Below are 27499 nucleotides of genomic sequence, written 5' to 3' on the forward strand. Positions count from 1 at the left end.
ATGTTCCTTTTCACAAGTGTGGAAGTAGCCCTTGCATTAGTGACATTTATTATTGTCCTCTTACTAATGAAGACAATATTTCAAAAAGGAAAATCTATTCCTGGACCGTGGGGTGTGCCAATCCTGGGAAACATACTACAGATAAAAGACTTACCTCATTTGTCCTTTCTTGAAATGAGTGAGAAGTATGGAGATGTGTTTCTCATAAAGCTAGGAATGGTCCCAGTCGTGGTGGTGAGTGGCTTGGAGACTATCAAAAAGGTTTTACTGAAGGATGGAGAGACATTTGCTGGTCGTCCTGATCTCTACAGCTTCAGCTTGATGAACAATGGTCCAAGCCTGACTTTTTCAGGAAATTTTGGAGATGCATGGAAACTCCACAAAAAAATAGCAAAAACATCACTGAGGGAGTTTTCAAAATCTGCAAGATCTTTATCACCATACTCAAGCCTTTTTGAAGAGTTTGTGACAACAGAAGCTGAAGCTCTTGTGGAAACTCTGCTAGTAAATTCTAAAAAGGACTACTTTGATCCAGCACAGAATATTACATATGCTGCAACTAATGTTGTTTCTGCACTTTGTTATGGAAAGCGTTATGACCATGATGATGAAGAGTTCTTAGGAATTATTCGAATTAGTGAACAGGCACAAGAAGCATCAGGAGCTGCAGCCGCTGCTGACTTTATTCCAATTCTACGGTTCTTTCCTCTACCTGGATTGAAAGCTCTAGTAAAAGCAATTGACTGTTTTAACAACTTTACTAAAAAACGTGTAAAAGAACATTATGATTCATATGAAAAGGTTTGTAATACTGAGATTCACACTATTTTTAAGTCTCCTGTTAATGACCATTAATCTTTGTTTCTAACAGAACGAACAAGTGGTTAAGTTACCTTGGTGTTGGCATTGTTTAGTTGGACAAAGCACTCATGTATCCCTAATGGCCAGGTAGCATACACCAGTCATCACTTAACACTTATCTTTCATCCGTTGTCACTTACTAGCCAGCCTTCTAGTTACAGTACACTTCTTAGCAGCCAGTGGGGAGTCACAAATGAAATTGAAACCCAGTTGGCTGCTATTGAGTTCACCTTGGAAAGATGTTATGACAGAAAGTGGAGAGTTAGTGTAAGCAGAAAGCTATTTATTTATCTAAAGCATTTTTAAGCAACCAGGGAGTATATTTACTAAAGGTCGATTTTGGATTCTGTTCGATTTGCCTTTTGATTTTGATTCAATTTCCATTCGATTTTGACACTGGAGATTTACTAAAGCCAAATTTGAATGCCAAATCGAACATAAAACTGAATTTCACTCCAAATCGAATATAGGCAATACATCAATGTTTTCCCATAGTCGAATATAAGATCCTTTCATTTACTAACATTCAATTTGCAAATCAAACCTAACTCAAACTCAAAATCGAACTTCAAATCTCTAAATGAATAGAATAATTAGAGATAGTCAATTTGAGCTTCTAAACACCATTCTATTGGCTGGAAATTGATTGTGATCCTTTAAAATTTCCCAAAAACATGTGGGGCAGTCTGGTTGTAAGAATAATAGCTGCTTTACTCAAGGCTATGCTATGCTGTGCACCTAACTGCGATATGCAAATCACCACCTGACTGAGAGAACCAAGGAGTATCAATCAGAGCAACATCAGCAGCTTCATGAGGTACCCCGCAACCTTCGCAGGCCTAGATTCATTCACTGTCGGATAAAACTCAATGCTTTATCTGCTGGTGAGGTCATTCAGATGTTCTGCCTCTCACGTTCCAACATCATAATGCTGTATGACCTTATCAAGACTCAATTTGAGCCAGACAATGACATATCAGGCCTGCACAAGTTGCTATGTGCTCGGCACTTTTTTGCTACTGGCTCCTTTCAATCAGTTCCAGGCAGAGTGCAAGGTATTTTCCAGCCTACCTTTAGCATGCACCTGGTAGGCACTGATCACCCTCTGCAAAACCTACATCTGCTTTCCCAGTCACACTGGCACAAACTTAAGGTAGCTTACTATAGTCTCTCAGGCATTCCTAATGTTCTGGGAGCTATAGATTGCACACAAATTGGGCTGAGACCACCTAGAAATACTGCACATGTCTATACCAACAGACATCATACATATTCCATGAATGTGCAGATGGTCTGTGATGCAAAACTAAAAATCATCAGTGTTGTGACTGGCTATCCTGGTTCATGCCATGATGCCTACATCCTCAGTAATTCATCCCTCTCTGCAAAATTTGAGGTGGACCAAATGCCAGAGGGATGGTTGTTGGGTAAGTTACCTGTATATGTTAATTAAGCAGCTAATACTACATGTTACTATATTGTTCTAATTTTTTTTTTTTCTCAACAGGTGGGGCACATATAGCCACCCGATTCGTAATAGAACGCACCTTTTGGCTATTTATACATCGGGATGCATATTATTATATCATCTGGCAAAAGTGTCTGATATTGTACTCATTTTCACTTTTCTAGAGTGTGCACAAGTGTTTCCAATTTTTTTCCCCTGTTAATTAGTGTGCATGTGATACATTTGCCCCAATAGGAAGTAATGAGGAAGTTGAGTTCGATCTTGCATTCGATTTTGCATTCAATCTTAATGGGGATTTGAGGTTCGATTTTGGAAGGGATTTCACAAAATCCCTTCTTAAAGTCGACCAAAATCGAATTCAATTTGAAAATTGAATGCAAAATCGAATATTAGTAAGGGATTTGTTAAGGGATTTTACAGTTCGATTTAAATTTGATTTTATCGATTCATAAAATCAAATACCAGATCAAACTTTAGTAAATTTACCCCCAGGAGAGTATCACTAAAGCGCTTCCCCCATTAAAGGACAACTTTCTCCAGACCCCAATGGAGATGCACTACCTGCTCTGAGTGTACTCCCACATCTGAACCTCTTTGTGTGCATCAAAATACTTTGGTAAGAGTATAAAAAAACTGTAAAGTGAAGATGCAGCTTCCCTATCTACTGTAGTCTATCTTTGAGTGGCAACAGATTAGATACACAAAAGCACTATCCGTTTTACATTTTCGTCAATTTTTTTTACAAAAAAAGTCATAGCTTTTAAAGGCTTGTATGATAGATCAAATCATCTTCCAGTTGATTTTTAATTGTTACACCATTTTATATGAAACATAGTAATACATATTTGTTCTTTTTACTCTAGAACCATATTCGAGATATTACTGATGCCTTGATTTACTGCTGTAATGAAAGGAAATTAGAAGATAAATTACCAATGTTATCAGATGCACAGATTTTGTCTACAGTTAATGATATTTTTGGAGCAGGTAAAAAATGTTATTGTTTTCATGAAATAATACTGGTTTTAATCTACTGACTAATAAAGGGACTCAGCATATGCCGGGTCACCTCAGTTTGCTGCCCCACCCCCTGTTCTGTCTGCCCCCACTCCACCTGGCTCTGTCCCCCTCTCTATCCACTGCTCTGTCACTAACCCCTCACTGTTGCTCTGTCCTCCTACATCCCCCAACCCCTGATCCATCCTGAACCCCCACATGCTCCCTTAATTTCAGTATTCAGGTGGACCTGAAGGAATCTCCTCTCTGGTCATGGTCTGTTCCATCTCCGTAGCAGTGGGAGCCGTTGGAGGGTTGGCATGAGCCCCAACTCCCGTTTCGCATGCATGTTGGAGATGGAACAGATCTTACACAATTATTTTATAGATTTTCCCAACACAATCATCTGCAGCTTTTGGCCCACATTATTACACTTGTAGCAAGAGTTAACATGACAACTTTTGCCATTACTCTAACACAGTGCTTCTCAAATCCTGTCACACACTAACCATGAATGTTTTCCAGGTCTCACAGAATCACAAGTGAAATAATTAGAACCACCTGTGGATCTTTTAAAATGCGTATGTCCGTAATGAATACACCTGTGAAATGCGTATGTCCGTAATGAATACATCTCCAGCAAGGAGATATGGAAAACATGCACTGATTGTGTGTTCTGAGGACCGCATTTGAGAAGACCGTCATGCCCTTATATGCCAGACTCAGAGCAGATTATGCCCTTATATGACAACCTCAGAGCACTTCATGCCCTTATTTACCAGCCTCAAAGACCCTTATGCCTTTATGTGCGATCATTAGAGTCCCCCTCAAGGCTGGCTTACTTTCACTAATCACCACCACAAGCTCCAGCAGGCTTCATATGTAGGCTCTGTCTGAAGATGTAGGGCAGTCTTCAGACTGAGGCTCCAGTCACGCCTGCAGCCAGAAGGATTCTCAGCGGAAGCAGCTGGAGGCAGGCTGAGGATAAGTAAAGAGGGCTGGCTGGTGAACTTATTAAACTTTTATCTATGGGTGTGCCACATGTGGTCTGCAGCACTGTACAGAGGGAAAACAACAAGACAGTACATGGTATAAAGTGACAATACAGTTAACAGTAGAATTCACTACACAAATAGCAAATAATACTACAACTCACAACACTGAAATGGATGCAAGGGGTGCAAAGGGCATATTCATTGCAAGCTGAGACCTGTACCCATTGTTGTAGGCAAAGGCAATGAAGATGTGGAGTTGGCAGAGAGCACAAAGAGGAGGTGTAGAGTGTAGCTGGTGAGCAAGAGTTGTAGGTAGTGAGTACAGGAGGGAAGAGGGCACTGCTCATCAAAACTTACAATCTAAAGGGAAGGGGCAAACAAATGGTTGACACAATGGGTGAGCAAATGTCAGGGGATTAGAGGGTATGAATCAATAGTGGGAGAGATGGAGGGTGAAAGAGGGTGAGGTTAACTACATGGTGACATGGTTAGGCGGTGGACAAGTATGCTTTTATAAACAGGTCAATTTTCAATGACCATTTGAAGCTATGGTGGCCAGGGGATAGTCTTACATAATGAGGGTGATTGTTCCAGTGGTGGGGGGGCAGCAAGGGAGAAATCTTGGTGTTCGGGAGTGACGTGGTTGTCAGAAGGGACTAAAGATGACAGTCATTAGCCGACCAGAGATGGCAGGAGAGAGTATGTATGGAGATGAGGTTGGAGATGTAGGGAGCAGTGGAATTGGAGAGGTCCTTGAACATGAGGGTGAGGATTTTCAAAGGATTCTGCAGGGGAAGGGGAGCCAGTGTAGGAATTAGAATGGAGCAGGATGGGAGCAGGAGATGCCTGTAAGGAGGCCAAAATGGGAGATGATCCGGGAGTGGACAATGGTTTTGGTGGCATTCTGGGAGAGGAATGGATCTGTGCCAGCTATGTTGCAGAGCTGGAAACAACAGGATTGGGCAAGAGATTGAAGGGGAGTGATCAGGAGAGGAGTTGTAGAGTTGAGTGTCATCAGCATAGAGGTAGTACTGGAGGCTGAAGGAACTGATGTGTTCACCCAGGGAGGAGTTGTACAGGTAAAAGAGCAGGGGGTTAAGGACAGAACCTTGTGGGACTCCTATGAGAAGAATGCTTAGCGGTATTCCAGGCATTCCCAGGAGGCTATTGAATATTGGCTTTAACCCAGCAAGTCCAGCGGGCTGCACAGCCGCCAAGGGAGACATTAGCGATTGCTGAGGCAATGCCAACCCTCTTCTGGCACCCGCCGACAGTCTCGGGGCAAGCCGTCCTCCTGCAAACACTGCAGCGCTGCACGGCCTAACAGGCTATAGACAGGTATTAAGTGATTCATAGCAGCAGACTCATCCGATTAGATCAATTGCATATGAGACTTTTCTATATATATTTATTTTTTCTTTTTTCTGGACATTAATTCAATAAGCAATTGGACTTTTTTTTGCACTATTAGGTGCCTGTAAACTAATTCAAATTAGATTGCTCAAGATACTCCTATGCCTATTATTCAAATGGTGTTTCTAATCTAGTTATTTGTGCTCAATTGAGTTTTAATGTTGAAATATTATATAGGGTATCTGTCAGTTGTATGTTGATTTTGTTTATTAATTGTGGAATATATATTTTTATAATAAAGCGTGCATATTTTTATATGTTTGGAGCCATGACTGGTTTTTGATGTATGTGGACTCTGCGATCAATTATAATGAGGCTTATTAGCGCAGTCTGTGATTAATTAATTTTTCTATCTTTTATGGGTATTCACAAATCCCATAGTATAAGACGTGCTGCTTTTTTCTTATTAACTTAAAACAATTGTGTAATTATTTATTTATTTAACCATTTATTGATAAGTGCCAGGATCATTAGTCTGTTGTTAGCAAGTAAGAAGGCTGAACTGTAGATAAGTGGATGAGCTTGAAGTAGAGGAAGTCCACCAAGTAGCGAGATTTCCTCCTGAGGCATTTGGGGGTACGTGTTGATTTTTTAAGGAACCAGGTAATTTTGGATGGGGTTTAGAACCCCATCCAAAGGGGAATAGAAGGCATCAGAGTCAAGAACAGTGCTGAGGGTGTGGTTATAGAAGGGTGTGGATGGGGCTGGCCAGGGTGGATAGAGACGAAGGGACAGTTTCAAGTGAAGGGAACAGAATAGTTGGATGAGGAGCCTCGAGATTGCATCTGGTGAGGGTTGATTTGGGCATGGGGAGGGGTACGGGAGATGATGAAAGAACAAAGGAGACTAGATGGTGGTCAGTGAGTGGGAAGGGAGAGTTGGAGAAGTCAGCGAGAGCATATTGATTGGAGAAGACAGGGTCAAGAGAGTGACCGAGACAGAGGGTGGGGGAGAGGTCCATTGTGAAAGGCTAAAAGAGGAAGAAAGGGCAAGAAGTATGGTGGAAGCTGGGTCATACATTAGACAAATAAACATTTTGAAAGCAACTTTACATGCCGTCTTTAGACTAGTGGCCAAGCCTATCTCCAGCCGCTTACAATTCTTTAGGCACACACAGAACTGAATAAAGTATAGAGAACACAAAATGATCATTACAGTACTAGTTGTATTATTACCATTGAGTGACTCAGGGCATCCATTAGTCATTAGACTACATTTCATTGACAGTTGCTTTACATTAGCTTGCTGTCTGTACTCCCTTACCCTTAGGACCATTAAAGGTTATTGTTCACTGCACAAATCATAAAGTACAAGTTGAAACAGTGAGTAAGCAAACAAATGTAGTTCATTACAGCCAGCTTGTTGTAAAATTTTAAAGTTGGTACAATCCAGAATACAAAATGATATGTTACAAAGTGTCAAAGTGATGTTCTGGCTGCTGGTTCTGGGGTACCAGTGCAGTCTAATCTGTTGGTAGAGCTGATAGTGCTGCTTCTAGTAGTTCAATGACACGCAGTCCTATGTATGGTACAATGGGGTTGTATCACTGTGCGTGATGACTGAACACCATAACCTTCATCTGGCAGAGCATTTGTATGAACCACTTAGTTAAATGAGGAAAGTTCTTTTCATACACATATTTAAATTTCTTAAATAAATCCTGATACGTGAAATACAGGTTGAGGCTCCCATATCAAAATATTACGAAATACATCATTTTTTTGAGTGCGACTGAGATAATGACACCTTTGATTACTGATGGTTCAATGTACACAAACTTTTTTTACTCGACAAAATTATTAAAAATATTGTATAAAATTATCGTCAAGCTGAAAAATTAAATAAAAATGATTCAAATATCCAAAATACTTCTGGTCCCAAGCATTTTGGACATAGGAGACTCAACCTGTATGACCTTGTCTGAAATGTACTACTTAAAATGCGGATACTCACTGTTGCTGCTTTTATTTTTTCCCTTTTTTTGTGTGACATTTATTTACATATCAGTGGGCACGGAGAAAGTAAGAATATCATAAATGCTTTATGTATGCTAGTTATCTATGCTAGGTATGTATGCTAGGTATTATCTTGGAAGTTTTAATTATGTACCTTTTGCACCTTGGAAATAGTGGCTTCTGACAAATCTACTGAAAAAGCTATATAAGGACTCATAAACACTGGTATTTTCCAAATGTATTAAAATGTACTATGATGCTAACTGCTAAATAATGTCAGCTGAATTGATTTGTCGACAATTCTTCTGACTAATATTTGCTTCAGTTTACTCTGCTTTGCATCAATCTATACTCACCTTTAGGTTTTGACAGCACTGCAAGGAAGCTGTGTGATATGTTATTTAACACATTAGGTAAATGTACATGTATACAGTATAAGCAGCAGCAGCTCCTTATCTGTCTGGTCAGGGGGAGGGCTGCATCATGATCTTTTCTTCCCTGCTTCCTGCACTCCTGGTGATTAAGGGGGTCATTCAGACCCACTCGCAAGCGGCAGTATGCTCGCAAGTGGGTCGATGTTCCCCACTGCGCATGCGCACAACGGAGGGAGCTCCGGCGTGCGCATGCGCGAGACCCGGACTGCGACAGCCAAGCTGTCGCTCCGGGTCTCACACCAAAGGGGGCGTGCTGTCGATGTTGATTGACAGCACACTCCCTTTTGTGGGCGTGCCGGGGGCGTGCCTGCCAGACGGAGGCGTTCCCATGGGAACGCCTACCGTCTGAAGCCGGCCCCACTGACATCACTAGTGATGTCAGTGGGAGTGATTTTGGCTCTGATAGAGCCAAAATCACTCCAGGGCTTGTGGCAGAGAGACCCTACCGCAGGGTCTCCGTCGCAAGTCCGATGGTCGCGATGGCCATCTTTTTGGACGCTCGTATAAGCTGTGGGCATAGTTGCCTACCCTCCCGCTTCCTGCGGGAGACTCCCGGTTCATTGTAGAGTCTCCCGCTACCCCGGAAAATGAAATAAATCCCCCGGATTCCTCATTTCTCTATCGGAATCCGGACGGCGCATGCGCGAGTCCGGATATTATGGGGGCGGGTCTGCATGAGAGGAGGTGGCCACTTCAATCAACAGCAGTGCCGTGGGCAGAGGGATAGGATCCTTAAAAAAAAAAGGGCTTCGGGACCACATCTTCCGTCAGCCCACGGGGCTGCGTCTAATAATCCCCCACACTGCACTGCAGGCAGCAGTTCTGCCCGTGCGGCTCCTCCTCCAGTCACAAGGGAGCAGTAGCCGGGGAATGTGGCAGGCAGTCGGGGACTCCCTGCAAGGTCTGCAGCTCCGGTCACACCGGCCTCTTCCCCCACCCGCGGCGGAGGCGGACATGGCTCATGTTAAGGTGGCCGCACTTCCAGCAGGTGGGTGAGCCAGCTCCCAGCGCTCCGCAGTTCCCGGGGAGAGCAGGGTGCGTGGTGTGACAGCTGGTCCTTCTCTCATTGGCTGCCTCGGCGGTCATTCAGTCTATGGTCGGGAAGTCTGGGCTTCGGCTGCTAGCCAGGAATGGACTGCACAAGTTGGTGAGGGTGTGGTCAGTGGGAAGTGGTGTGGGGAAATGTCCTATGTGTGTGTTCTATAATATAGAGGACTAAATATGTACTATGTGAGTGTTCTATAATATAGAGGACTAAATATGTACTATGTGTGTGTTCTATAATATAGAGGACTAAATATGTACTATGTGTGTGTTCTATAATATAGAGGACTAAATATGTACTATGTGTGTGTTCTATAATATAGAGGACTAAATATGTACTATGTGTGTGTTCTATAATATAGAGGACTAAATATGTACTATGTGTGTGTTCTATAATATAGAGGACTAAATATGTACTGTCCTTTAGTCATTTATATGCTGTGCTCTAGTCATGTCTGTACTGTCCTATAGGCATGCATGTACTGTGGTATAGTCATGTCCTCAGTCATGTATGTAGTGGTCTATAGTCATGAATGGACTATCCTATACTCGTGTATGTATTGTCCTGTAGTCATGTTAGTACTTTTCCATAGTCATGTATATGCTGTCCTATAGTCATATGTGCTGTTTCATAGTCATGTCCTATATAGTCATGTATGTACTTTCCTATACTCATATATGTGCTGTCTCATACTCATGTCCTATAGTTATGTATATGGTACCATTTATCATCTTTATTTCTGTACCTCAACATACATTCTCCAGCCACCACCAATATTTAGTTACCATAGGTGAACGCACATGTTATTGGAGTGTAGTGGGAGTATCGCAGGGGTAGTTTCGGACTCAGACGCAGAACCGCGCGCATAGTGCTAGTGCCAGTGGACTGCCACTGCAGGACGCACCCAGGGGGGAAGCTAGACATGCCCTTTGGGCGGAGCATGGTACACCCCCTCGACAGCACTGACTTTAATCTCCCTGAAACTAGTTTTCAAAAGTAGGCAAGTATGGCTGTGGTGGTGACCCACAGCTATACGAGCGTCCAGGAGGACGCTCCATTTTAATGGAGGAGGGCCCTGATTCAGAGCGAGCGCTCTGGTCAGAGCGTCTGGCTCTGAATCAGGCCCTAAGAGCTGATGTCACTGTGACTGGAGGCATGGCTTATATCCAGACAGTTTGGAGGTGGGGCTTAAATTTGTGGCTGGGTTTAAGTCTGCCGGTGCTAGAAAACAGGCTAGTATTTAGGGACTGCATCAGCTGCAGCCCCTAGAAGTCAGGTAGGGCTGCCGTAATAGCAGGAGACTGTCTTCCCATGGGAAGCACTCTGTCTGTTATTACAATCCGTGCTAGCAGTCTCCCCCTGGTACTGCCTGTCAGGCTGTTATTAGCGGGGAGTGCTTAGAATGGGAAGTCACGTCCATTGCTAGGCAGTCCATCTTGGTGGTGTATTTTACTGGGGAAAGCTGCAGAAATTTGCTAGTGTGAGCCCTTATATTTTATGCATGTAACATAGATTGGTTTCTGTACAGTATTTCTGGTTTAAATAACATGCAGAATTGCAACTAGGACAGAAAGCATGAAGTGCACCTTAATCCTCAGCTCTGTGAGATCAGAGAGTTGTCCCTTCACAAAGATGTTATCTCTATGTGTACAGTTGTGTACAGCAGCATAAAATCCATAACAAAGCACAAAAGAGTCATAGGGAAATGAATCAAACCTTCAAGAGAGATAAAATGGAGAAATTGTCCATAGCAACCAATCAGCTTCTACAGTACTATAGCTATTACTTATTTAACACAGTCTATAAAATGACAGTTAGAAGCTAATTGGTTGCTATGGGCATTTCCTTGTTATCTCTTTTGAAGTTTTAATACGGACTTATCACTCAAAGTACAGTGCTATCCATTTATGTTGGACTCTTTATACCACTTAACATGGTAGATCTGTGTTGCATCAGATTTTTTTTTAATTATACTATCTAAAACTATTGTTTTGTACTCTTATTCTTTGTTTTATTTATAGGATTTGATACCTTATCTTCTGCTTTACGCTGGGCATTACTATATTTGCTGAAATTTCCAGAAATTCAAGAAAAAATACATGATGAAATTGGTAATACTTCATGATTATATTTTGTACTATGCATAGCATTATGCTTGCAATTTTGAATGAGCTGTTCACCTTTCAGATGTCTTTAATTTACATGTTTGCACATGCCTTTCTGCAGGGATATAAAAATAACTGGGCTTATAGCAAAATATTGAAGGAAGTTTTAATTTAATATTAGAACCATATTCAATAATGTGACATGATTATGATTATTTGGTCAATTAAACTAGATGCCACATATGACTCAATATTTTTTTACAATAAAAAACAAAAACCAACATTGTCAAGATGAACATTGGGCAGCAAAGTGTGCGTGCTGTTCTAAATAGATAACAAAGTAGGAAAGAGGATATTAAATTATACTTTTCCTCCATTTGCCACTTATTCTTTACATAATGTAAAGACAACAATAAGTTGGCTTTACATTAGGTAAAATTTCAAAGAATTTTATCTCTGTAAGTCTGGCTGTCTGCTGTTCTGTTTCACCCCACCAACACACTCCTTTGATATAAATGTTGTATTAGGTTTATAAAGCTTCCAATCATAAAATATTAGTAAAAATGAAGGATGAAAACTGATGTCAACTTTAGACAGCAGATGGCAGTAGTACTTTAAATAGAAAAGTTGGTAATATATACAACATAAATTTACATGGCAATATGGTTATATCTAATGCTTACATTATAAAGATATATTGCTTTTATATTGTAACAAAATAATGCAATAATATATAATACTTTTCTAACTGCTCAATATCTTATAAATTAGATGCAGACTCATGTCTGCGAGTAAGTGCGTCAATATGCTGCACTCATGGTACCACCAGAATCACAGATTTTTTTATTGCAGCCCCATTGGGCTGATCACGAGTCTGGGGCAAGATTGGGTGGCATGGGGTGCACTTTGTGGGGCCTTTGGTGGCATTTCCACGCTGTTACAATTGCAAATCGCCCCCTCACATCTAACAGAATTGTCTAATACAATGGATCCTATGAATTTGCAAACATTTACTTATCTCTCTAATGTCTGAGTTGAGAATTTTTTACATTACATACATTTAATGCAATACATTTAATTTAAAGCATAATAAATACATTACAGTCTGGTATAGTCATATAATTACACACTGTTTTGAGCTACATGTAAGTGAAATAACCAGACATAGTGTACAGTAAGGTTAGAATGTTTTGGTCTGCATTCTACATGTACAGTATGTTTGGACCATAAATGTTGCCAACTCAAAATGAGGCCATATTGATTGCAGCACTAGCAAGATGTATATAAATCTGCAGTTATCACTTTGTATTTTTTATAGTATTTTTCTTATACAATATATAATGTATTTGCAAGTCCATGTATTATTTATATGCATATTTACCTACTCTCCCGGGTTTTTGCGGGAGGCTCCAGAATTTTTGGGTAGCCCCCTGCACCCCCAGAAGAGTATCCTGATTTCTCGCATCCAACCCACTTACTAATGAAGTGGGCATGATGGGGAGATAATTGTCGGGAAGCGCGGCTCCGTATGGAGGGAGGGCTAAATGACGTGACTATGTAGGAAGGCCCTGCCCCCCAAAGTGGTCAGCTGGGTCTCCTCTTAAGGCATCTCCCAGAGAGAGGAGATATTAAAAGTCTGTATGTTATGTTCTGGGTTGTTTGTGGACCTGGGGTGGTAGCAGGAGCGATCACAGAAGCAGATTTGAAATTAAAACTAGGATTTTAATAAGTGCTTGAGTAGACATATAATGTGGCAGTAAATAAAAGTCCAGGAATATATAAATGTGCACAAGAGTTCTGTGGTGGGAGTAAAAGGGTTAATGTCCAAGTAGAAACAATTAGAGCTGTCCAGGTGTGCAGGTAGTGAAACTGAAAATAATCAAACCAGGTATGCAGGTAGTGAACTGAAAATAATCAAGCCAGGTATGCAGGTAGTGAACTGAAGCGCAGGATGTCAGCAGGCTCAGGCACTCAGGTATGGGCAAGGGTGATGGAGGAAGCGGGGTAGTCCAGTGGGAGCTAGGAGCTGACAGGCAGACTGGCAGACAGCGAATTCACAGGAACAGGATAAGCACAGCATAGGCAAACGCAGGGGGGGTTTCTGGTTGCCTGGAAACCCCCCTCCTCAGTCCACACCATGACCGCAATAGAATTTTACTAGTGCTGCATATTCTTCTAAGTATCACAAATTAAATAATGAGCACCACCTGTGGATCTTTTAACATGTATTAAACAGTAATAAATACACCTGTGCACCAACTAGGAGATCTGGTAAACATGCACTGTTAGGGGTGCACTGCTATAGACCATCAATAGGGTTAATTATTAATATCATATAATCATACACTATCCAGTGCATAAGGAGACCAATATGTACATATATGTCCAGGGCAGTGCTAGGTTCTTCTGCTGCTCCCCCAGACTCCCGGATTTGCTCCCATGCTCTGGAATGATGCCCGCATCTGAAATAAAAACCATTCAGCTCAGGCAGGATGACCTACTGCTGCATCTAATGGCTTACTGTGATCACTGGTCCTGTATATGCTGGAATTATGACACACAATACACTTTGTATGACGCATATTAAAGCTGGATAAGTGCTAATTATTATGCCCTCTTCATGGACTGGCCACACTCACTCTAAAATCAAGCAATTGGAAACCCCCCTCTAGAAATCCTGCGTTTGTCACTGCACTGAGAACTCCCTCTCAGCTAGGCTGAGATACACGTTGCACTGGCAAAGAAGGAAGGCACTGACCCTTCCTAAATACCCCATGCCGTGCTGTTACTGGCCGGAGGGAACATGTGACTCACCAGGATTGGCCAGCCGCATCACATGGCCAGAAGGCAAGATGGCGGCGCCCATGCCAAACGGAATGGAGACGCCGCCAGGCCTTACCAGCGCAGAGTGACAACAGGCCCGCATAACAACGCGCGCAGCCAAAGCCCCCCGACAGACACCAGCTCCGCCACCAGACAGCCCGCGCCACAATGACTTCACAGGTAACACTCGCCTAGCACCATTCTGAAATACCCTGGCCGTGACAGTACCCCCCCCTTTTAGGGTGGCCTCAGGACACTCACCAGGCTTCTCCTGATGGGCAGAATGGAATCTCCTGATGAGTGTGGGAGCGTGGACATCACGAGCATCAGTCCAGCAACGTTCCTCTGGACCGTAACCTTTACAGTCCAGCAAATACTGTAGATGACCTCTGCGTAGACGAGAGTCCAAGATCTGGGCGACCTCAAACTCTACTCCTCTCTCCGTCTGGACTTGAGGAGAAGCAGGTAGAGCACTATGGAATTTATTCAGGGGCTTCAATAAGGAAATATGGAAGGAATTAGAGATTTTGAGGTATGGGGTAACTGTAAACGATAGGCCACTGGATTAATGACTTCTGTTATGGAGAAGGGACCAATGAAGCGTGGTGCAAATTTCATAGAAGGAACCCTCAGATGAAGATTCCGGGTGGATAACCAGACCTGGCTTCCAACTTGCATGCGTGGAACTATTCTACGCTTTCTATCGGCCTGGGTCTTATAGCGAGAGGATGCCTTCAACAAATCAGACCGTACTTGAGTCCAGATGGCAGCAAAATTCCACACCGTGTCCTCCATGGCCGGAACATCGAAAACAGGCAGGCTTCGGAATTCGGGAACACGAGGATGAAGGCCATATACAACCTGAAATGGCGTTTGGTTAGTTGACGAGTGGTAGGAAGCATTATGTGCAAACTCAGCCCACGGCAGCAAGGCAGCCCAATTGTCCTGGGAAGATGACATAAAAATTCTTAAGAAAGTCTCTAGATCTTGATTAACTCTCTCGGTGGAGCCGTTGCTTTGCGGATGGTAGGCCATGGAAAAGTTTAACTTCACTTGAAGAAGAGGACACAAAGCCCTCCAGAATTTTGCAGTAAACTGCACACCACAGTCAGAGACAATTTCAGCAGGAAGGCCATGTAGACGAAATATGTGTTGGACAAACAACTGTGCCAGGTCAGGGGCAGAAGGTAACTTCTTCAACAGTATATAGTGGACCATCTTAGAAAATCGGTCTATTACAACCCAGATAGTGTTGAAACCTTGAGAGACTGGCAGGTCTGTGACGAAATCCATGGAGAGATGCATCCATGGACGTGATGGAGTGGGTAATGGAAGCAATTCCTCAGCTGGAGCTTGTCGTGATGATTTATGCTGGGCACAGGAGGAGCAGGAAGAGATGAACTCCATTATATCTGCCTTCATAGAAGGCCACCAATAGTGTCTTTTCAGGAACTCCAAGGTCTTCCGAGTGCCTGAGTGCCCTGCGAAGCGAGAGGAATGTGCCCAAGTGAGAAGCTGCTTCCTTAATTCCGGGGACACAAATGATTTTCCCATAGGAGACTGAAGTTGAAATGCAGTGAAAACTCTTGATTCCAAGACAGGGGTATTGCTTTGATTTTCAGATTGATCATCACAGAGGAGAGATCTCGATAGGGCATCAGCCTTCTGATTAAGTGCTCCAGACCGGAAGGTCAGGGTGAACTGAAACCTGGCAAAGAATATTGCCCAGCGGGCCAAACGCGGACTCACACATTGGAGGTTTTTGAGAAATAGGAGATTTCTATGGTCTGTAAATACAGTAAATGGAAACTTGGCGCCTTCTAGCAAATATCTCCATTCCTTCAACGCCAACTTTACAGCTAGTAGTTCTTGCTCACCTATGGCGTAGTTCCTTTCGGCAGGTAAGAATTTTTTAGAAAAGAACCCACACGGATGGACTCGGTTGTCCTCATAACGTTGAGACAAGACTGCTCCCACAGCTTCAGATGATGCGTCTACTTCCAACAAAAAAGGCCTGTCCAGATCTGGTTGTCGAAGAACTGGTGCTGAGATAAAGGCCTGTTTTAGAAGATGAAAGGCAGACTCTGCCTCAGGTGACCATTGGGCAGGATTAGCACCTTTGCGGGTCAAGGCTGTAATGGGAGCCAGCAGTGTAGAAAATCCCTTAATGAAGCGTCTATAATAATTGGCGAAGCCCAACAACCTCTGGATGGCCTTCAGTGTCTGAGGTGAGTCCAATCCAGAATTGCTTGTACCTTCTTGGGGTCCATTTCTAAACTGGAGCCAGATATTACATAGCCGAGAAAAGGTACACTGGGCACTCCAAAGACGCACTTCTCCAGTTTGCAGTAAAGGTGGTTTTCTCTCAAATGGGTCAGAACTTCTTTAACATGTTCTTGATGTTTAGCCACAGAGGGTGAAAAAATCAGTATGTCATCCAGATAGACAACAACCGAAACATATAACAGATCCCGGAAAATCTCATTAACGAAACTTTGAAAGACAGCAGGGGCATTACACAATCCAAAAGGCATTACTAAATACTCGAAATGTCCATCTCTGGTATTAAAAGCGGTCTTCCATTCATCGCCAGCTCGGATACGAATGAGGTTGTAAGCCCCTCTCAGATCTAATTTAGAAAAAATGACAGAGCCCTTGACCCTATCAAACAACTCAATAATCAGGTGAAGAGGGTATCGATTCTTTACAGTAATGTCATTAAGGCATCGATAATCGATACATGGTCTTAGACCACCGTCCTTCTTGCCAACGAAGAAAAACCCAGCTCCGGCAGGTGAAGTAGAGGGGCGAATGAACCCCTTTGCCAGGTTGTCCTGGATGTACTCGGTCATGGCTTGAGTCTCAGGCAAGGACAGCGGATAGGTACGACCATGAGGTGGTATCTTATCAGGTATCAATTCAATTGGACAGTCCCATTCCCTATGAGGGGGTAAGATATTTGCTTGTTGTTCAGAGAAAACGTCGGTGAACATCTGATATTCCTTGGGAATGGCAGAAGAAACTAATGGAACTGTCTTTCTCACAGGTCGAATTTTTGGAAGACAGGATTTCTGACAGTCCATACCCCATGACAGAATCTGCATAGAACTCCAATCAATCCTGGGATTATGTTGATGTAACCAGGGTAGACCAAGAACAATTTCTTGAGAGGCTTCTGATATCACCAGGAATTTTAAGGACTCAGAATGAAGTGCCCCAATTCGGACCAATCCTGGTTGAGTCTCTTTGGTGACTATCCTGTTAGTTAGAGGGCGTCCATCTATAGAGGTCAGAGAGATGGCATGGTTGAGAGACAAACAAGGAATCTGAAATTTATCTATGAACCTAGACGTTATGAAATTTCCGGCTGCTCCCGAGTCGAGTAGAGCAGTAGCAAAGACAGGTTTGGGTTTAAGATCCAAGGCTAGGGTAATCGTGAAATCTTTAATTTTTGGAGACGTGTTCATAACTCCTAACTTGATGTCTCCAGGGTCAGTTAGGATTTGTCATTTCCCGGTTCACGGGGGCAGGAGATCAGCAGGTGAACGGACTCTCCGCAGTACAGACAGAGGTTCTTTTGCATTCTTCTCTGACGTTCTTCTTTGGAGAGGTGTGTATGATTCACCTGCATAGGCTCCTCTTCAGTAGGAGAAGGAATTGGACGGGTAGAAATGGAGGGGGTAAATGACCTTTGCCGGTCAGTTCTGTTTTTTTCAGCCTGACGTTCCCTGAAGCGTAGGTCAACTTTGATACACAACGAAATCATGTCGTTCAGATTAGTAGGAAGCTCTCGAGTGACTAGATCATCCTTTAGTCGGTCTGACAACCCATGCCAGAAGGTCGAATTGAGGGCTTCCTCATTCCATTTGAGCTCTGATGCTAAAATTTGAAATTGCACGGCATATTGACTGACAGGACGGACCCCTTGTCTCAGTGTCATGATGTTTGATGATGCTGATACAGTACGCCCAGGTTCATCGAAAATCCTCCTGAAGGATGACACAAAGCCTGCATAATTATCCAGCAGTGGATCTGAACGCTCCCAGAGTGGGGAAGCCATTCCAAGGCCTGGCCGGATAACAGAGAGACTATATAAGCCACTTTAGTTCTTGCAGTTAGAAAGTTGTCAGGCTGCAGGGTAAAATGTATGTCATGTCACACTGATTTAGGAATCCTCGGCAGAGTTTAGGATTGCCGTCAAATTTATTTGGTAAAGGAAGATGTAAGCGGGGAGATGATCTGCCTCCTGTATTCCCAGACGCTGATGCGGATGTAGATGCTGGTACTTCAGGGGTAGAAAAGGAAGTTTGCAAACTATCCTGTCGCTTGGACATCTCTTGCAGAAATTGAGCCATCTGATGCTGCATGTTTTCCAGATTTTCTAAACGACCAGAAATGCACCGGAACAAATCCACTCCTGACTCCTGATCCGTGGCCGGCTCCATGGGGCCAGTGCAAACTGTTATGTTCTGGGTTGTTTGTGGACCCGGGGTGGTAGCAGGAGCGATCACAGAAGCAGATTTGAAAATAAAACTAGGATTTTAATAAGTGCTTGAGTAGACATATAATGTGGCAGTAAATAAAAGTCCAGGAATATATAAATGTGCACAAGAGTTCTGTGGTGGGAGTAAAAGGGTTAATGTCCAAGTAGAAACAATTAGAGCTGTCCAGGTGTGCAGGTAGTGAAACTGAAAATAATCAAACCAGGTATGCAGGTAGTGAACTGAAAATAATCAAGCCAGGTATGCAGGTAGTGAACTGAAGCGCAGGATGTCAGCAGGCTCAGGCACTCAGGTATGGGCAAGGGTGATGGAGGAAGTGGGGTAGTCCAGTGGGAGTTAGGAGCTGACAGGCAGACTGGCAGACAGCGAATTCACCGGAACAGCATAAGCACAGAGAACTCCCTCTCAGCTAGGCTGAGATACACGTTGCACTGGCAAAGAAGGAAGGCACTGACCCTTCCTAAATACCCCATGCCGTGCTGTTACTGGCCGGAGGGAACATGTGACTCACCAGGATTGGCCGGCCGCATCACATGGACAGAAGGCAAGATGGCAGCGCCCATGCCAAATGGAATGGAGACGCCGCCAGGCCTTACCAGCGCAGAGTGACAACAGGCCCGCACAACACCGCGCGCCAGACAGCCCGCGCCACAATGACCTCACAGGTAACACTCGCCTAGCGCCATGCTGAAATACCCTGGCCGTGACACAGTAAGTATGATTATATGCAAGAGTTATAGGTAGATTTAATTATAAAGATATAATGCAGCTCATTGCAAATTGATAGTGTATTTAGTATGGCAGTGCAGATGTAGTGGATTTGTGTTTTAGGCATACTTGCCTACCCTCCTGATTTGGTCGGGAGCCTCCCGAAAATCGGGTGCTGCTCCCGACCTCCCGGGATGGCAGGCAAGTCTCCCGGCTGCCGCCGACCCCTCCTGTCCCACCGCAAGTCTCCCGGCAGCTAAGGGGGCGGTGACGCAATTCGCGTCATTTTGGCACCGCCCCCCGCTTCACACTGCCTGTAATATCGGCAGTGTGTAGTGGGGGCGTGGCCAAAATGACGCGCTCGCGTGGCTCCGCCCCGCCTGCAAAAACTTCTCATCTTGCCGGCCACGCCCCCTTCTGTTGGCCACACCCCCCAGTAATGCCGATCTGGCTGCTCCCTCCCGGAAGGGGCAGCCAGATAGTCGGCATGTATGGTTTTAGGTCAACAGTTTTTAAGAAAAATAAATGAATATATAAGACCATAAGTGCTGTATTTTTTTGCAGATAGTAAAATTGGGCCTGGCAGGGTTCCAAGATTTGAAGACAGAAGAGAATTGCATTTTACAGAAGAGTTTGTGCATGAGGTGTTCAGGCATGCTTCATTTTCACCATTTACTCTACCACACTGGTAAATTTATTAAAGAAAACTCTAAAGGACTGTTTAGCAAATTCTGTATATTATTTTCATGTACAATTGTATAATTATCTTTTTGAACAATATATTGCTCACATTGGTGGGCTGCACAGTATCTGAATTCTCAGGGTTGTCAGCATTATTATATATTGCTTACTCCTTTTTTGTTTTATTACTGCAAGATAGATATGCAAATTGCCAACCTATACAGTGTTGAGTGTAGGGTACAGATATTTGCCTTTTTTCCATTTACTGAAAATGTCATGTTCATCAATGTAATTACAGTAATCCTATGAGTTTAACATATAAAAAATGTGTGCCTGTTGACAGTTTGTTCTACAGGTAGCAATGCTGTCTGCCACAATTTTGTAGTCATCATGATTTGAGAAAATGATGGCATAGATAGGCATTAAGCTAACATATTTTTTATCAATTTTTTTTGTTTTCTGATGCAAAAAACCTGTCACGGCTTTATATGTAGGGGAATGTACTTATTGTCACAACTGGGGTTGCGTAGATTCAGATCGGGCCCCTTGGGATTAGTCTTGTGGTTAGGAGAACAGCAGAAGCGTCTTTCTCATTAGACCAGTTCTATTTATAAGCATGATGGACATAGTATGATGAATGCTAGGAATAGAGTGCCAGAAGTACAATGGATATCAGGAAGGATTTGAAAGGGGGATTTCCAAATACTGAGATATATAGATATATAAAAAAAATGTATGGATCACAAAGGTATGCATACACAATGACACAGACAGACACACACACACACACACACACACACACTGACAAAGACTACACACTGACACACACACACTGACACACACACAAACTGACAAAGACTACACACACAGAGACATACACCTCTTTCACTTAAAAACAAATGCAGGCAAATAAATACAGCATCATTTATTGAAAATTCCCACCTCCCCCTCCAACAACCCCCGGTCCCCTCCAACCCCTCCACCGGCAACCACTCTGCGCTGGAAGGCACCACACATACATCCCTGCCGGATGTAGAACTCCCTAACTAGAAAAGAACTCGCATGGATGTAACTGCCAGACTGGTGCTTTTTTTGATAGAAAACCACTCCTACACAGCTGATGAGTTGTCCACCTCCAGAAAGAACAGAATAGCAATGTCTGACTAATTGATAAAGGGAGCTGAAATGCAGCTTGTTTCAATTGCTGGAAGTTGGTTTGGGCTTCTTCAGACCATTTAGCTGGGTTGGCCCCTTTCTTTGTAAGAGCAGTGATTGGTGCAACTGCAGTGGCATACCCCCAGATAAATTAATGATAATAATTAGAGAAATGTAAGAATTTTCAGACTGCCTTTAAGGTGGTGGGTTGAGGCCAATTGAGGATTGCCTGGACTTTGTCTGTATTCTTACACAGATCAGACCTGAAGATGATATACCCAAGAAAAGAAAAGGTGTCCACCTCAAAAGCACATTTTTCCATTTTGCAGTACAACTTTTTATTTCAAAGCTGGCGGAATACCTATTTTACATAGTGGCAGTGTGTCTGGACATCAGCAAAAAAGAAGAGGGTGTCATCCGATGATATACTAAAAAAAATAATTGAAAGCAGGTCTCAGAAAATGTAGTTAACAAACAGACAGTTAATTGAGGTCCTGTGTCCCCACTACCAAATCTTGATTCTATTTCACCAGAATAGCAATTCCTCATCTGTATTGGGACGTTACAGTAGTTATTGGTCTAGATCACTGTGACAACCCACTTAGTGGGTGTATCGCCTTCAGCAGCAGTAACTACACATTTACAGGCAGGCTACTCTCTGTAACACTGGGTTCATTAAGAGATTTACTGATGTTAACTTGTTAGAAAAACACAGAGATGTCATAGCAAAATGGCTTACCCTGCTAGGACTCTTCTCAGAATTTGTCATTTATGAAGCATGTAACATTGTGAGAGCACATCCCATATTTTGAACCACACAATAAACGTGGTGGTTAAAATATAAAAAAAAAAAAAATGAAAGCGGTGTGCAGGAGATGCTGTATGTGGCCAGAAAATATTTTGGACATTTTCGGCATTCAGCAGCTGCTTGTAGAAGATTACAGAGACTGCAAGAATAGTTCAGTTTTCCATACCACCAACTGAAGCTAGATGTAGTGACCAGGTGGAATTCCACTCTTTATATGGTTCAGCGACTGCTGTGACATATGGAGAGTAGAGGGAATGCACCTCAGTCCAGCACACTGGAGAATACTCTCTATTTTATGCAAGCTACTGAAACCATATGAAGTAGTAACTAATGAAGTGAGTTCATAAACTGCCAGCTTGAGTCAGGTGATTTCCTTAATAAAACTACTGGAAATGCAGCTAGATAAACTGAAGGAGGAGATGAAATTAAGTGATTCCGCTACGTATGCTTCGCCAGGACCAAAGGGTTGCCAAGATCATGCATTTGGATCACTACATTTTGGCAAGCATGCTTGATCCTAGGTATAAGTCATACGTAAGGTCTTGACTCCAATTAAATTTTCTTAATCAATCAATTAATCAATCGATCAATCAAAATAATTTAATCAAATATTTACTTCTTTTCCACTACATAGCCATACATACTTCACCTTCATTTCCCTGTACTGCCCTCAAGCCTCTGATCTAGTTTTTGATTAATGAGTCATATATTTTTTTAAACTGCCTTCCTTTCTGTCACTGCTGTGCCGCAATGTTTCATAGATGTGCTATTTTCTTTTCAACTGCCGTGTGTTTGTGCCGCTGCTCTGTTTCTTAATTTAGCCAGCCAGCCTTTTGCCAATATTGGTGAGCAATATTTTGAGCTGAGCGATTGTCAAAATTGACTGTAAATGACTGGAAATTAATTTTATTGAGGCTAATAATACTGTAGGAACAAAAGGCCCAAATTACAAGATTTTAGCTGTTTTAATTTTTTAAAAAAGAAAACAGATCCAAAACCAAATCACACCAAAATCAAAACACAGGGATCCGTGCACATCTCTATTATTAATGGTGAGGAACTGCATGGTCTGGACACAGTAAGACATTGTGGCACATAAAAGGTAGCACATGATCGGAAGTGGGCCAATCATACTAAATGCTCTCTAGCTGACATTTGCTTCTCTTTTTTTGTACAGAACGGACCCAGTTGTCCTCAGTCTGTAAAGTGTTCCAGCCATACCTCTTAATTGCAACATTGTTTTTTTCAATGCAAGATGTTGACTTCCCGTTAAATCACAGTTGAGTTACCAAATAATAAGCCTTTATTTCCACATTAATTTTATTGATTTTACATTTCAGCACAACCAGGGGAACTTTTTTAAATGGCTATTTCATACCTAAGAATACCTGCATTTTTGTGAACCTTTACCAAGTCCATCATGATCCGTAAGTCACTATATTGAGATACAGTTACATCTGTAAAATATACCTGCATAAACAGTGCTTAGTAAGTCACTTGAGAGAATGTGATGTAGTATTTTATACTATCCCTTTTATTTTAATAGTCAATTTATCAATAATATTAAAATTCTGAGAGGCCATATTATAACTATGTTACATGTGATAGTCATTCAGAAAATCAATATAGATAGGTGTTCTGGAACATGTCTTCAAAATATAAAGTGGTTGTCTCTACTTAGCCTTTCCGCTTCATTTTCAGGCCACTTATGTATCATGTAGAAGGATTCACTTTTTTATACCTGCTCTTACCTAAAGCCATGCTCTAGTCACACAGTGAAATCACAGTATTCGGGAACTCCATCCATTATTGAAATATATACAGCCAATTGCAGCATTGCTGCTGTGAAAATGAACAGGAGGTAGCATGATATGGTTCATGGCTTCATGTAAGAGGGGTTCCATAGTCTGCATTTGCTATACTGTATGTGTGGGATTGGAAGACGGTTATAATAAGGGGCATCAAACAGATGCTCCGTTGTTTGCCAGTTCCATGATTATGAAATAGCTGGAGGAATTTAAGAGACTTTTCTTCCTCACAACCTATATAATTTTGTACATGGTACATGTAATTAATAATAAGCAGACTATTTCTGGCCCATGCCTGGGTGTTCCTCTGAGTATAAAAGGGAATGTATCCAGCCTAACCATGCTGACACCTCAATAATCCTCAGGAACAAACATAAAATATGACAACCCAGCTTTATTACGCTGATCTGACAACAAAGGGATTAATGTCATTTATAATTCTGACATTTAAAAAAAAACTAATAACATGGGATGAAAGAGAGAGTTAAGAAAACAACTGTCACATAATGTTAGATGGTCAATTAGATTTGAAAATTTCCAGACCCTGTGACATTTAGAAACTGATGAAGCCCTTAGTTCTCTCCTAGGGGTATATTTACTAAAGGTTTATTTAAAGCATTTAAAAATCGGTCAACAGCGATGTTGTGTTTAACACATTATACTAACAGACAATTTTTGAATTTTTTTTTTAAAATATTAGTAAATGTGTGATATAGTCCCGCAAAAACAAAATCGATGTTGATTGATTTTTTTATCGATTTTAAATTGAGTACAAACCAATTGCTCTCAGTACTCAACAGTCCATGGTCCCTCTCGCTATGAGGGGGCAGGAATGGGGTAGAATCATATGTCCAGCTTAGTTTAATGCTTTAGTAGAAAATTTGATGGTCAAGTTAATTAAAAAATTTTATTTAATTTGACATTGTCATGTAATGTTTAGTCTCATATATGTCCAAATTAAGAACAGCATTATTTCTGTACTAGCTGTTGTTTGCGACTTCGCCCACCATGAAATTGCTTCTGCCAACATTGATAATGTCAATACATTTTGGTTTTGATATTGCTCAGCTTTAACATGACAGATCGAGAAGAAACAAAGTGCTAGTTATTTCTAGGAGTTTCCACTACAAAATGATGCAAATGAAAATTGGTTCAGTACTTTTTGCGCCAACTTGGAACAAAAAGACAGACACAATATTCTTATATTAATATAGATACAGTAAATCTATACATGCGCAACACAAATAAAAACAGGTGCACTAATCAGCCAGAAGTATGGCTTAACCAAACAAGCTACTCCCACAGCAGGTTCTGCACCTGCTTAACAACAATCAAATAAAACAAAGCCAGTGTGGAGCGCTAGTTTGAGAAAGTGGCCACAATTTGGAAAATAAATATTTATTTAAAGCAAATAACCTATAACTTGGTGCAAAAGTAACACAGTATCACTCAATTTCTGTAAAACAACCTTTTGGGATGCATACACTGGGAAGCAAGTTAGGACAATATAGGACAGAATGCGGAACCCCTACAAAAGTCCCTCTACTTAAAATGCCCACACAAATTAATGTGTCTCCTCCTGTGTGTAAAGGTTAATTAATGTCCATTCACTGGAATGCAAATGAAGTTACAGCCATATATAACAGGGACATTCAGTAAAACCCATTTAATGACAGAGTGGCAAATATTCACCTGTGGTTTCCAATGTACTGCTTACTACCACCTGCATATAGTGGCAGTGGGTCCCAATAGCACTTCAATGCCGAAGCAAGATGTCTGAGTGGCACGGACCCAGGGATCCGTCAGATGTAAATAGCAGTAGCAGCTCTGTCTAATGGGCAGTGGTGGATCAGAATTTTTAACAATCTAGAGCGCTCCATCTCCTGTCGGCCTTCTGCAGACTGCGGTATTGAATGAACAGAGTGTCAGTGGTCGCTATAATCTTTATCAATTACGTGTTTCACCGGGTATGTTATGTTCCCGGTTTCATCAGAAGGTTCTATACATGCACAATACTGAAATTAGTATCTTCACACCACAAAAAATGATGTGTGCCCAAAATTAAATGAACCCCCAACCCTACATGCAATATAAAAGTAACCACTAAAATGTTAATCCCTTTCAGTTATTATTTATTAGTTGTATTATATGAGATGTCAGGTACATGATAGCGCCATGTTACTGTGGTCAAAAAATATATTTAATTTGCCATTTAACACAATACAAATACTGTATTTTTATTACCTTAAAATACTAATTCAGTCTTTTTTATGTGTAATAGGACATTATGGGAGTTGCCAAACTGCTTTAAACCTGAGCGGTTTCTGGATAAGGAAGGGAGCTTTGACAAACATCTTGCCCAAAATGTGATTATTTTCGGGTTGGGAGTCCGTAAATGTTTGGGAGAGGAAGTGGCCCGAAATGAACTGTTTTTGATGCTGACACTTATTTTGCAAAGACTTAGACTGGAAAAGAATCCAACCGATGAATTAACATTGACACCAATTAATGGAATGAACCTCAAGCCTCAAAAATATGTGTTGAAAGCGCTAGAACGTAATTAACTTTGTTCTGTCTTCTGCCAAAATACTTTCTCTTTAGATTCTATAGTAAAATGACTCATCTACAGTATCTGTTTAAACTGAAATCAGTTACAAATATTTCTGCCGATTTTCCTTACAAAATGCTCGATTTAAGATATTTCTACATATGAACGTTAAAACTAAAAATGTAATTATATTGTTTTTAGCTTTGATAAAGAAAACCTATCTTTCGTTTGTGAAAATGATCACATACGCTTTATTAAAAGGTTCAAGCAGTTCCTTTATTCTCAGGCAGGTGAACAGCATAAGGTAAGCTTCGGACAGCATAAACTTCACAGCATGACAGTTTACAGTTCACAAGCAAGTTGGTAACACATCCATATGGCTTCCTATCATAATCCCACACCCCCAGCCTATCGTCCGGGCGACTGATTCACCATCAGAAGCATTGTGGATTTGCACTGACAAAACTTTAAAGACAGATAACAGGTGCTGCTGATTAGCCTTGCTTGTTGCTTATAACTGATCCCAGGAAAATCTTTACTGGATCTCATTACCATGCTGTTTATTGCTCCATCTCTGCATAAACCTGCTGCTCCACATTAACCTCATGTGAAAGCATGCTGTTCCTGTCACACATTGCATTTCATTCATTTCTAAGAATATAGATGTATCAAAATATTAATTAATAAATGTATAATTCTGCGTATTTCATGTAGAAGTATTAGTGGTGTTATTATTATTTTACAATCTAGTTCAAGCTACTGTATATTGCTACATTTACAATACATAGTCAGTCTCAACATATGTAAATCTTGTTGCCGATCTAGTATGGTATTTAGTACATAAATGAATTTCTAGTTATAATAAAAGTGAAAGTGTGAGTGAAACTCCTTCTTTCACAACCAGGTATGTGATCAATTAGAAGCAAATGGTAGAATCTCCTTACCATTCATTCCAGTAGTGCTTCTTTGGTGCAGCATTTACAGTATATGGAGATCACTGATCATAAGATTAGGAATGCAAATCATTTTTTCAACAGAATTAAATTAATGTGTACTTTAAAATATTTTTTAGGGGATGCAGTACTAATGTTTGGTTTGATTGGTTTTAAATATGCTTTCAAACTCACACTAATCAATTTTGTACATTTGTTACTGAAAGTTTTAGTAAGATTTATGTGCACTTTTAATTGAAAC

General features: G+C 41.6%; 1 protein-coding gene across 1 annotated transcript; it reads left to right on the top strand.

Annotated features, from left to right (window-relative positions):
• On the top strand, positions 1–27000 carry LOC148442292 (cytochrome P450 1A1-like). The gene is made up of 6 exons (XM_088464051.1): positions 1–801; positions 3193–3316; positions 11189–11278; positions 19870–19993; positions 23290–23376; positions 26039–27000. The coding sequence occupies exons 1-6, from the start codon at positions 1–3 to the stop codon at positions 26319–26321; spliced, it is 1509 nt and encodes a 502-aa protein (XP_088320177.1). The 3' UTR covers positions 26322–27000.
• The last annotated feature ends 499 nt before the right edge of the window (positions 27001–27499 follow it).

The sequence above is a fragment of the Taudactylus pleione genome, unplaced genomic scaffold (assembly GCF_031769625.1).
Source record: "Taudactylus pleione unplaced genomic scaffold, aTauple2 ptg001573l, whole genome shotgun sequence".
NCBI classification, from domain to species: domain Eukaryota; kingdom Metazoa; phylum Chordata; class Amphibia; order Anura; family Myobatrachidae; genus Taudactylus; species Taudactylus pleione.

What these genes read in the sequence shown, in the direction of transcription:
- LOC148442292 (XM_088464051.1), top strand. Translation starts at nt 1, where the DNA reads ATGTTCCTTTTCACAAGTGTGGAAGTAGCCCTTGCATTAGTGACATTT. An exon ending in AAAAATACATGATGAAATTG is followed by an intron (nt 11,279 to 19,869) that starts GTAATACTTCAT and finishes ATTTTTTTGCAG; the next exon opens with ATAGTAAAATTGGGCCTGGC. An exon ending in TACCAAGTCCATCATGATCC is followed by an intron (nt 23,377 to 26,038) that starts GTAAGTCACTAT and finishes TATGTGTAATAG; the next exon opens with GACATTATGGGAGTTGCCAA.